Genomic DNA, 13,042 nt, shown 5'->3' with positions numbered 1-13,042 from the left:
CATGGAGGACTTCAAGCTGAATCTCATCTTCGGACCTTGGCTCTCCCATACGTCTAGACTTAAAGTACCATTAACACTCAGCTCTAGAAAAGAGAGACGAGGCATTTTCTGCAGTGTGCTTTCATTAATCGCTTCAGGAATAACAAAGTGTCTCAAAAAGGAAGGAAAACCTAGTCCGCTTTGCATGGTGGTGGGGAGGGGAGAAGGAGAGAAGTAAGCTCTCCAGAGTAGTTGGGGGAATTAAAAATTAACCTGGCTCCCCATTCTATTTCAGTGGCATGTGTTATAAAATATTCACAAGCGTATGCTGCTGGGCTGTTACCAGTATTGCACTTTCACCCTTTTTGCAAGTGGAAGCTGGGGTTTGACCATACATTTGCTGCGTAACTTGCTAATGTACCATGTGAACCGGTTTGCCTTCATCTCACAACCTGCTGAAATATTGTCATCGCTGATCCCCGACAGCCAGATTTGCCAGGGAAGACAGACAGACCACGCTGCAGTCTATCAGGCAGGACAAGCAAACATGTTTTTCTTGGGGATGATTGTAAATTCTCTCCAGGAAAAAAAAAGCAAGCTACAATGTTAGATAATATAATAATAATTTCTACAAGCCAGTTGTCTCCTTAGTGGCAATCATTTGCTTTCTCAGATATATCCAGAAAGAACGAATGGATTAATGTCTGCCCAGTGGAAATTTATTTATAAATAGTAATACTAAGAATTGCAAATATCAAAGTGGAATTTCAGAAATGTTAACTGAATTGAGGAATTTGAGTAGAATTCCTTCAGCAGTTAGATCTGGTGTGTTCCTGGGGGTAAGGCGTTGGGGCTTTTTGTTGCCTATTTGCAACGGAAAACATGATACTCTGTTTTTCTGGCAGAAATTAAGTTTTGCTATTATAGATGACATGGAGTTGCAATAAATGTGAATTTGAAGGTGATCTGCCAGATATAAAGAAAAACAATTACGCTTAGGGACAGAGCAGTATCATCTAGAAGCAGAAAATTGTCTGAAGGGTTTTCAGCAAGTAGGCTATAAATCCGTTTGAAGAAGGTGGTAAACAAAAGATCAGGTGTCTTTGCGTGGGTTGTTTTGCAGCGGAGTAGTGCCCCGACATAAGAAATGACTACTAATTTCTTTCCGAAAGATTTTTTTGATATTTATAAAAGCATTGAATGATTTCAGATTTGTGGAAAAATATAAGTAAAAAGTCCTGCTCGTTGGTATGAAAACTGAGTTTAAGAAAGGGAGGATAACAACTGAAATTGAAAGCATGATGGTTTCCTTAAGACATTTAAAGATCTTTGGTTTGTCTAAATAATCGTGAATGTATCTTGACTGAGTTGCAATTAATTTCTAATAACTGTATATCTCGAATTTGCTAAAATATAACGTAGTTCTCAAAACTGTAATAAGCTGAGAGTAATATTTTTTTTTCTCTGAAGGTACTAGTACGAAGAAGCAGTAGTACAGCTGAATTAGATTTGAAAGCAGACTTGCAGCAATCACATGGAAATTACAGAGAGAGAGAAAAAAGTGAGTGCCAAGAAATACAGTATTTTTCTTAAGTGTAGACCTTGAAATCAGTGTCATAATTTTGTCTTGTTACAGATATATTAGATGCTTTTCTCATCATGCTTTGCTAATGCAGTCTTTAAAAACAGGGTTTGTGATCTTTACTAATCCCCTTCTTGCTTTAGGTGAAAGCGTTAGCAGTGACACATCCATCGGCTATAATAATGAAGTAGAGATCGCGCTTGTCCCCTGGCAAGCTTCTGAAGAAGACCACGAAGTTAATGCATCAGCAGATGTTTGTGTGGATCCTGATGCACCTCGCTGGCTTCAGCTTAGTCCCTCAGATACTGCAAATTTAACAGGTACTGTAGTCCAGAAAAGGTATTCACTATTTTAGATTTTTATCTCAAAAAGGAGTTTATACAGTTCAGTTTGCTTGTAAAAAGTATGTTTCGTTTGGCATATATCACCAAGTTTCATTCTTAATGTTTATTCAAAAATGCAATTTGAATGCCCAGAGTTTAAGGAATTTGGATAATCAGATTGAAGCCGACGTAGGTGCCAATAAATTGTGATCCAGAACATGACCGCACAGTTGAAAATAACTGGGTTGCTTACTGGGTCAAATTACTACTAATCAACTAAGATGTGATAGCTGATCACTTGTGCTCTCTTAGCCTGCCCCAGTGTTCAAGTAAAAGAAATTAATTTAATTTCTATTTTAAGTTAATAGGCGTTATTTCATAGCACAATGGTCTAAAGAAATTCCTTACTCTGTATTTTGACTGATAGGAAATAACTGGTTAATTCATAATAATGTCTTTCATCTTAATCCTGTTACCTTCCTTATTTATACTTCAAAGTACACAATGCCTATACTCCAGTAGGATGTGATAAGTGGCATTCTCAGAAGAGTTAATTTGGAAATCCTTTACCTTTTCATTTAATTTGTAGTGTCTTTAACATATACAACACTCATGATTATTGAAATATTTTGATTCTTTGCAATTTGTAAAGGTTACCTTCCCATCTAATAACGTGAGTCAGAGATGTTAGTTCAGTAACTTAACGCAGTAACATATGAAATTATCTTATAGGCCGTTTTTGCTAACAGATACATAGTTTTAAGGATATTTTTTTCATATTCACTTTTTCTTTGAAATATCTTTAATTTAATGAGCCAGCACACCTAGTTCAACGGTTCAGGCTGCCATCGTACAAAAGGTAGCATGTAATGCTGTACATGGTAAGGATTATTATGTATGATAAATTCATTGCTTTCTTTATGTCTATGATAAAAGACATTGCTCCTTTGTGTGTACAAAGAGAATGAACTATATAAAATAACCTGAAAGGTAACTTAGACTAAAAAGAAAAATAGGGTAACAAATGTATAGTTGCCCAGCAGAGCCAGTGTGCCCTTACTGCATTTCTGGTTCTCACCCAAGTCACAAAACTTTGTTTTGCTGTAGAAATCGCTATGGTATAAGGCAAAAAAATACTGTGACACCACCACTGAACAGCGTAGATGCAATTTCCCTGATGATAGATCTGTTGAAGATCATTCTAATGTGCTTAATAAATAACATCTGTTTTAACACTTTTCATAATGCTACAATAAACAAAACAAGCAAAAAGCAAAAAAAATCCCAAAAGCTTTTTTAAAAATAAATTAACGTAAACATAAAAACATCTAAAATGGCTTTTATTTTGCTAACCTCCTCTGGGCTCTGGGAGGGCACAAGTTATTTATTTCTCTCTGGCTGTGTAGAGGTTTCCTGCAACTTCCCCTGAAACACCGGCTGCTGAGCAGCACAGGGTGCCACACTGGACCACGGGTCTGATTCTGCCTGCAGACAGGCTGCCGCGCAGCTTTCCCTGGTTGATAGAAGATAATGCAACAGCTCTTGTCATTAAATTTTGCACTTCGATACGGAATTTTTCTTTTACTGTTTAAGTGTATTAATTCCACTATTCTGACAGTCTTCACAAAGCCCTGCTTTCCTTCTCAGTTTGCATACTGCTGTCTCAGGAACTGCTTCTGTATAAAACGAGGACACCTGAGCATACTCTCATCACTAGCAGTGCATACTTTTTAGTTCCTTTGTTCAGTTCCAGTTCCAGGTCATTTTATACGGTGTGATCTTGAAGAAGAAAGGACTCTTAGCAATAGAAACCTGTAAAAGCCAGTTATTGACTGAATAAATCTCTGAGTACATGAATGTTCCATTTAACTGCATTTGCCTCCCTGCTGAAAAACCAACCCTTGAGTGGGGGCAGTCTGAGGTAAAACTGATCTATAGCTGTGTCATCTCTATGTGGAAGCCCTTTAGCCTACATTTTCTGCCATTTTTTTCTTTGAATCACATGCTAGCTTGAGCAATGGATGAGAGAGAGATGATCTGGTGGGAGAGAATACTTCTGAGATGGAAGACGGTTAGAAGAAGTAACGTTCCTATTTTATTGACCAAATTTATACTGTACGCTGTGTTTCTAATTCATGGAAACCAAACTTTTTAAATTTACAGACAGTAGTGAATTCCTTGCTGATGACTGCAGTATAATTGCTGGTGGAAGCCTTATCGGTTGGCATCCTGATTCTGCTGCTGTGTTATGGAGGAGGATCTTGGGAATTCTTGGAGATGTGAACAATATACAGTCACCTAAAATCCACGCAAAAGTTTTTGGCTATCTTTATGAGTTGTGGTATAAACTTGCAAAGGTATTGTATACGATGCTTACATCTAATGATAATGATTTTTCTTTTGTTGTAAAAATTATTATTAAATTTGATTTAGTATTAGCATCTGGAACATAAGCATGAGGATTCTGTCATAAAGAAAGATAATCTTGTTTGATTTCTAGTGGGTATCCCCATAGAGAATGTTCCTGTTCCATGACAAGAGAATTTAGATTGGTTAATTTAAATGGGGTGAGGAAAGAGCAGCAAAGAAAACAGAAGCATAGAATAGAATACCGCAAACGTTGGTGTTTGGTGTAAAAGCTCATGGTATGGCCTAAAATGGTAATATTTGCTTAGACTGTGGGGAAGCGCTATAGAACAAGCTTTCCTGGTAGTTTTGGCTTAAGTAGGGACTGTATAGCGCAGGGGGTAGTGCTTTTAAAGTAAATCAAATAAAATGAAAAAGTAATAATATGAAATAAAGAGCATTAATGAAGTAAGCTATCAGTTTTATTAACTCTCTTCTTTTAAAAACATTAGATACGGGACAACCTTGCTATCAGTGTGGACAATCAGTCTACTCCCTCTCCTCCTGTCTTAATTCCTCCTCTCAGAATATTTGCATCATGGTTGTTCAAGGTAAGGTATTTCTAATATTTTCACACGTTAGCATCTTCTTCTGTATCAGTACTGAATTTGTGTATGTTTAGTTGTGTTATTTTTAATTTTTACAATCACTGCTAGCTAAGAAGATGAATACCCTCCAAAGGCTATTTGGACTCTATTTTAATAAATACATGGAACAGATTTGCTTTATGGAAAATCTGCTGAAGGTAGTTTTGCATTAGCTGGCAACTAGAAAAAGAGTAATAATACAAGGTTTTTGCTCTTTTCAGGCAACCACCCTGCCAAATGAATATAAGGAAGGCAAACTTCAGGCATACAGGCTGATCTGCGCTATGATGACTAGGCGTCAAGATGTGCTGCCAAATTCTGATTTCCTGGTGCATTTTTATTTTGTGATGCACCTTGGCTTAACAAGTGAAGACCAGGTACAAGCTTTACTTGATAAAAAAAATTGATTTATTACTATGTGCTGATGGAAATGTCTGTATTTTCATATTTGAAGATCTGAAGCAGAAAGGAAGCAATGCTTTGCAACAATTGTTGCATGAAATCCTGTGTAGCCTCGTCTGTACCTCTCTTTAGATTACGAAGTCCTAACTTTCTCATTGATCTCCCAGTTATGAATTTTTAAAGAACAACTACTTATTGGTGACTTATTGTCACAACTGCATCACAGACGCTTGTTGATGTTTGTTTCTCCGTTTCCTGACGTTTCTGAGGAATAATCTGTGATGAGTTTCTGTCCATCTGCATTGCACGGTTAGTGGGTCTAGCTGGTCACGTTACGGATGTTCAGACACTCGGGTGATATTAAGTCTTGAGCTACGCTGTGCGTTTGACCGGTGTGTTTAAACTTCGGTTATGGCAAAGCAGGAGCCTGGTGTGTCCGATGGCGCTACCACCTTCCTGTGCGAACTGCGATGCTGTGAAGTTGGTGCTTCCAGAGCAGCCGCTGGAGTTGGTTTGTTCACGTTATTTACAACTTCAGGGAAATAGCAGTTACTCCCAGCTTCGGGTACAGATGTTTTTACCTTCTATCATGAGGTAAAATGTTAGACACGATCTCGGGCACAGGAGGGGCTGCAAAGAGCTGCAGTTAGCTTATGAGCAATCTGCTCTCAGCACACCCTTTTGAATGCCCTGTGCCATTGCTTGCAAGGACGTCCTCAAAAATGAGAAGTAATGTTGTGCTCTCCAGACTTTTCCCCTTCAAGATTAATCCTTCAGGGGATGATTAAAACTGTCGTACCAGCTCTTTTTAACTGGTGCAAAGGGGACTGCAGGGAGAACTGAGACGGAAGGTTATTTTACCACTAACCAACAGGTGCTGCCAAAACCTTCTGTTTCTGTGGATACATGTTGTTTCTAGGTCCCTGTGTCCTGGGTTGGCCTAATTAATAAAGTTTTCAGTGGGAGATGAGGAAAAGATGTAATATGTTGAGATGTGAGAAGGTTATTGGGCCACAGAAACAGCTAAATACTCATAAAAGCTATAAGAAATACTCCTTAGACAAGATAGAGAATATCTAAAAACTTTTCCATGTTTTTATAGCTGTAGGAGTGAGTTTTCTTCCTTAAAAGAAATAGTCTAATGAAAGCCATGGTTAGAGCTGTGCTGCAGATGCCAGCAGAGGGCACACAGAGCCCTTTGTAAATCCTGTAGTGGCCACTTCTTCCCAGAGCTGTTTCTGGTGCCTTCAGTAAGCCAGCAGGAAGAGTCTTGCACAGGTTTGGTTATTTCTGAGATGAAGGAGAGAAATAATGGGTTGTTACCAGCCCCTTGCTTTGTGAATCTCAGTTCCCCTTCTGAAAAGTTAGAGCATTTGGAAAGTCTTCCTTTAAAACAGATAATGGGGGGGAAAAAAAGAATAGAAAGGAAAGGGGTTTCTTCTGGAAAAAACCTAGGAGCCCTGGCTGCTGCTGACACAGAAAAAAAGATAAGCATCTGCCATTTATAAAGCACAAATGGGGAAAAATACAACTGTAGTGGGAACTCCCCTTTTTGCCACTCTCAGTATGTTACCTGAGAGTAATGAAGAGCTCGTTACTCTTTCATTTCACTAATGCCATTCCGATTTCAGACAGTTTAACACTGCTTGGCATACAGAGTAACTTCATTCCCCTACAAAAAAAAAGACTGTGTGATAACACCCGCTGTGATCAGACCCCCTGAATTTTAAAAACCACACAGCATTAAGTCCTCTCACATAAAACACACAACTCAAGAACCTTTAAAGCCTGATGTAGACCAGATTTAAAAAAAAAAATAATTAAAAAATTCACTTTTATATTTGAAAAAACAAACACCCTTAAATCAGTATAGCAGCCACTGCCACCACAGGGCCATAGGGATGGAAAATGTCAGTAATTTTAAGACTTAAGTTGTTTTCATCAACACATTTCCATGAAATGGCCAGATTTTCAGAGGTGTTCAGCTGTCGGCAGTTCCTTTTTTCTAAGCTAAAAGATGCTCTGTTTTTTTAAATCTGATCGCTTCCTGGAGAACCAATTCTACATAGAAACTGGGAGATTTTTAAAATGTGGGGTTTGCTGTTGTTGAACTGTTTTTCACCCTGTTTATTGCGCTTTGGTGTTAGTAACAGCTCCACAGATTTTAAGCCCCTTGCTTTGTTGCGCGCGGGATTTCAGTCCTCGTGCAGAGTTACAATCCAGAAGTTAAAGGTGAAGAAGTGACGACTGTGTGGCGAAGGCAGACCCCACGTTGCACATCGTTCCAGGGCTTCCCAGATACTTTGCGCGCTCATGCTGCTCTTTTGTTCTTCCTTGCCTCGCTCGGTTTTGCTTTCTTGCCTCTTGGTGGCACGCTTGACCACAAGTTTTTTCTTACGTTACCGTCCTTCCAGTTTTGCTTTCCTTAGCTGGGAAACTGGTTGAGGTGTTAACTCATGGTGCTTTGGAGCTTGGATTCTCGTGCAAGGTGCCATTACAAAGCACGATCCTTATACCTATTTCTGTATTTCCAGTATGATTAGCATCAAGGTGCTTGATGGCTTTTGAGACTACTCTGGCAGTTTGCACAGCGAGGGTAACTACGAATGCAGGAATGCATTGTGCGAGGCAGAAGCAGCTCCTGAGGTGTGCAGACAGTAGCAAAGCGTAAAGTGTGCGTTGCGAAGCACTTTGCAGTCACAGGGTCTCACAGCTTCCTGTAAGAAACAGGACGGTGTACAATGAACGCGATGCAGTACCAGTACCGGTTTTGTGATTTTTGTACTTCTTGGTGATCTTTGGTACATGCTGTTACCTGATAAACTTCTTATAACAGAGGCTCTGATATCGTGGGGCACGAGGATCGCTGGAACATGGATCCTAGTTCTTCGTAACACTGCAGAATCCCTCCCTGCCAAAGTGTGCTTTCTAGGATTCAAGTTATTGCATAACAAAATAAACTTCAGTGCAGATTTTTTTTAGCACAGATTGTTTTTATTTGCTAAGCACAAGCATAAATTTCTCCCTCTTTAAGGAACATTAACAGGAGAAAGGGCGGGGGGGTTCTCGTGGGGGAATTTTCCTTCTGTACATATCACTAGCGCAACTTTAAAATTTATGGGGAAAAGCAGCAGAAAGGTAGACCAAGCCCGGGAAATCACATTGGCTACTTAGAAGAGCTTTTTAAGTGGCTGTGTAATTTTAAAAAATTACAGTCAGAAACCTCTTTGACCTGACTGTGATTATCAATATTTTAGTTAGCATCAGAAGTGTTTCTTTTTGAAATATATCTCTTTCCACTCCTCCCTTAGGGATATGAGTATACAAAATTTCTGCTGTATTGTAGATTTTGGTGTTGACAGAAAAACAAAAGAATACATTTTTTAATATGGTTAGAAATTAATACAGTCTTATTCCCAGCAAATGCAACCTAACTTTGCAGGCTTGTCTCATGGGGTGTGTAAAAGAGCAATGTAGGGTTATATTTTATAGAAAGCTCCCATGGCATTCTGAGTTCAAGATGTAGCAATTAGCTCAGCAGATGAGAAAGGAGATAGCAAGGTAACGAGCTGCATCTCATTTGTCTGTGTGGAAGTGTCTAACAACAAACACCTCTGAAGAAGTGAACAATTCTCTGCAGCAATTGCATCACCTTGTCAGGTGGGAGAAGCCGCTGCGTAAACGGCATACGCACCAAGTCCCAGTCTGGCGCTGTAATTCCAGCTCGCCAAGGGGCCCGAGGTCAGGGGGCAAGCGACCGTCTGGGGGATGCGGAGTCTCCTCCTGTACCGCCCAAGTCAGGGGGCATTTTTCTGATGCTGTAGTGAGCCCGGATTTTTTCCTACAGTTTTTTTACGGATGGAGTTCACTGAGGCTCGCCACCTCCCCTCCCTGACCTCCGGTGTAAGGGGAAGTGAATTCGGACGTTCACTACCACACCGTGGGTTAGTGAAGGTAGCTCACCTACGATTGCTCCAATTCCTCACCTAGATGATGGAAAATCATGAAATGTTCTTGGGGGGTGATTTTTTTTTTTTTTTTTAGGAGATGCCACGGGATAGCCTGTTGCAGTTTGGGTAGGCGTAGCTGCCTTATGCTGCTAGGTGAGACTGATGGTTGAAAAACCCCCATTCCAGTGATTGCAACTATACACGTCTTTTGATTTGGACAATAAATACAGCTTTTTAAATTAAAGTCTAATACTGTAGTACACAAATTTTACAAATACCTGAACCGGGAAGGGAAATGGATTTTATTATTGCTAGTGGTTGCTTACTGTAGCGGTAATTTTTGGTTCATGAACTTGAAAAGGTACATAAGCATCTCCTTGCTTCATAGCTTCCTTGGTTTTGCTGATGAACAAAAGTACCAAAACACGATTCCAAAATACTACTAACGCTAGTCAGCCCCCTTCTCAGAAAAGCCGCTGTTGAGATAATTCTAGTTCCTCAATTCTGGTACTTTTGGTACTTAAATAATCCTTCCAGATTACTGGTGGTTTTCTCCTAAAACTTCTGTGGATTCTTGTGACACTGTCTTATTTCTGCCTAAACTTGCACTCTTAGTTTGAGAAGAGAATGCAGTGCAAGTTAGGTGCTTACCTTGTAGTTACACTGTAAAAGAAGAGGCAGGTTTTCACTATTTTTCAAGTTTCAAACTACCAGCCGTTAAGTGCCATTTTTTTTATTTTTTTATTTTTTTTTTAGAAAGTCTCACCCTGCTGCGGGGGCTTTAGCATCAGTTAACGTGCGTGGTGTGACCTGTGCGTGGTGTGACAACACAGGCCACCGAGGTTTTGCCCAGTAATCAAAAGGTTATCTGAAAAGTGAGCTGCCAGGTTAGTTATATTCCTGACTTTTGAAGTGAGTTTTAACAAATAGGTGTAATAAATGTACAATTATACTGGCTTGCCAGAGTATCTTTGGAATAGAGTCCTTATGTATATAAGACGATATTAAGGAACATAATAAAACGTATAGAGTTCAGAAATTCTCTGTGGAAAGGACAAGTAATAGGGAAAAAGACTGTGCTGATGGCTTTTTTTTAGTTTAGTGATGTTAAGGGAGAACAAACTTTAAATATGGAAGGAAAAACAAAAACCCCAGATCTAAATGAGCTGACAGATGTCCTTGGTGATTAAATTTCAGCACATGCAGACCGGACTGCCTGCAGAACGCGGTCCAGCTGTAGACAGAGAAGTTAACAGCTATGCTTTTAGCTCAATTCCTTTTAGTAGTAAAAGGGTGACTTAGATGAAATGCTCTATCAGTAAAGGTGGTGATATACTAATATATGTTGTGCTTGTCTATAAGCCTCTTAATTTGTTTAAAATATGCTGTTGCTAATTATGGAAAGGAAGGTACACCAGATATGTAGTAAGCTTACGTAGAAACACTGACTAGAGCTCTTTGCAGGAGAGATGGCTAATTTATAATATGAAGCATTTTTTAGTAGAGTTACTACTGGAGAAGCCATATTAATTACCTATTTGTATTAACATTGATCTGAAGTTTAAAAAAAAAAAAGTACTTGTGAGCTTTTATATCTTTCTGTTAAGTTCTTATTCAGCAGTGAGGAGCGGTGTACAACCTCTAGACTGCTCAGCCATTAGTGCTGTTCACTGGGACGTGTATTAGCTGGGTAGAGCGTTGTCTTCTAAAAGTACAATAAATGAGCAGCTTTGCTTTTGTGCGCTGTGGAATAAGTACTTCTTGCCCGGATTTCTGCCTGATAATGTTGCACATGAGGACCCGTAGTTGTACAGTGTTTCAGAAACCATAACGCATTTTTAGATTCCTTTCCAGACTGCCATTTAAGAGAAAATAATCATAATATAGTCTATTAAGGCTTAGATTCCCATATTTTAGTTTCTTGTGACTTTCTTCCAACGGCAACCGTGATTTTCTCCCTCTTTTGATCTCCCCCATATCTCACTTTCTGTAGAAAATTTGCCTGTGTGCCCCCATTATGTGCTTTATGAATGCTTTGAAAAAGTGTTAACAGGCAGCATGTTTCCAGTAGAGACAAATACAAATGCCAAGGCCTCACGGGAAATCCTGCATACCCCTGGGCTCACTCATAGTAGGATAAACTGGAGGTGCTGGAGAAAAATAGCTGCTAGGATTGCCTGGGAGAAAGGGAGAACCAGGTAATTCCAATTGTAGGAGCTGTGCGTTCTGGAACAATTTTGGTAGTTTTGTTCTTTTTTTTTGGTAACGCTTTTGCTCTTTCTAAATTGTTTCCATCCCACCCAGATTTCTGCTTCGGAGTTGGTGTTCTGCCCACTGCTTGTAAACTCCTTTGTGAGGATTTTCTGAACTCTGCGCAGAACAGAAATAGAGCTTTTTGAAACAGAGGCAACATCTCTCATCTTTCCAGTTTGCTCACACCTTTTCTTCCACCTCTCCAGTCATTGCTGTAGCTTTGGGATCTCCCAAAGCAAGTTTCTTTCTCAGCATGCCCCTGCAATGCAACGCTGTTTCATCATCCATCACCCCTTTCCCTCTGCATATTTAAATTGGGCTGTGTCTTCAGGATCCATCCTTTTCCCTCTGTGTGCAAAAACCGCCTTCCCTTCCCAAAAACCGCCTTCCCTCTAAGCGTTACCCTCCTGCTCTGCAGGTGCTTCAGCACTGCCACCGTGGCTTCTTACAGTCGGAGACTTGGAGGCTTTCTCATGCAGTTTAGAGGGGAAGGAGCAATTACCCACAGGTGACTTACGCAGTAATCCGTCATCTTTAGCACGTGTTAATAACCTAATGCAGTGTTATTCTGGTTTTTGATATCTCTCCCTGTTGCATTCCAGTCACAAGACACTTTAGCAAATGTAACTTTTTTGGAGGTTAGATTTAAATGACAGATTGAAATGGATTTTTCTGACAAGCTAATCCTGCGCTTTCTGAGGGTGTCAAAATACTTCATAAATTTTTATCGGAACTTAATTTTTGACAAGTTAACTCTTACCTAAAATGTAACGATAGCTAGGAAAACTTGGAAGAAGTAAATGGAAGTGTTTGTTCCTTTAACATAAAGGAAAATAAAGGATTTACCACTTAAGTCTTGTGTAAATAATAATAATAAAAATCTTTCCCATGCTGTAAATTTCAGGCCCTAATGAGGCATCTCTGTGAAGAACAGAGTGAACTTTAAGTGAAAAATCCATGTTGTTCCCGTCGAGGGACAATTGGAAACGTGATGAAGGCAGATGGCAGGCTATTTGGTTACACCTGTAATCTGCAAAAGCTTGAACAAAAATTAGGTGAAGAATATTTCTGTAATTGACCTTTCAGTGAACTTGCATAAATTTTTTTCACTTACTCAGTGGATGTTTATGACCTTATTCTTTGGATTACTAGATTAACCCATACTGAAATATTATGCCATTTATAGGGTTAATGCATTTGAGAAGGACATGCGTGTGACTGCCCCCTTCTCTCCCCTCCTCCCCATTTTTAACACTACAGAGCATAATTTTGAATTGAAATAGTCCATAATGGTCCTTTTTTTCACTTTTCTTTAACAACGTGAACACTAAATTATAGCTGTGCAATTATGTAAACAATGGAAATGCTTCCAGAATGAATACTTCCTTTTAAATTTTCATTTTGTGTAATTGCTGAAAGGTTTGGAGCCATAATAAACCAAAATTATTTTACACGTTTATCGTTCTAAAGGTCAATTATGAAAGAAGTAAAGAAGCAACACTGCACAGAATGAGTAAACCAATTTCTATTGCCATCACCATATGTTTTTCTTATTGCTTG

At 39.3% G+C, this 13,042-nt stretch overlaps 1 protein-coding gene across 7 annotated transcripts in view; it reads left to right on the top strand.

The window, feature by feature from the left end:
- Window positions 1-13,042, top strand: part of RALGAPA2 (Ral GTPase activating protein catalytic subunit alpha 2) — a 135,449-nt gene that overhangs the window by 45,024 nt on the left and 77,383 nt on the right. For all 7 annotated transcript variants that reach the window (XR_014227753.1, XR_014227754.1, XM_082307650.1 and 4 more), the window contains 5 exons: window positions 1,450-1,540; window positions 1,705-1,881; window positions 4,048-4,241; window positions 4,743-4,841; window positions 5,099-5,254. Coding sequence is in view for 5 of the 7 variants with exons in the window: in XM_082307650.1 (XP_082163776.1) it covers window positions 1,450-1,540; window positions 1,705-1,881; window positions 4,048-4,241; window positions 4,743-4,841; window positions 5,099-5,254 (717 nt within the window). In the remaining 2 variants the exon portion in view is untranslated. The remainder of the gene's footprint in view (window positions 1-1,449; window positions 1,541-1,704; window positions 1,882-4,047; window positions 4,242-4,742; window positions 4,842-5,098; window positions 5,255-13,042) is intronic.

Source organism: Platalea leucorodia (assembly GCF_965183815.1).
Source record: "Platalea leucorodia genome assembly, chromosome: 3".
Lineage (NCBI taxonomy): Eukaryota > Metazoa > Chordata > Aves > Pelecaniformes > Threskiornithidae > Platalea > Platalea leucorodia.
This window is presented reverse-complemented; position numbering and strand designations above follow the sequence as displayed.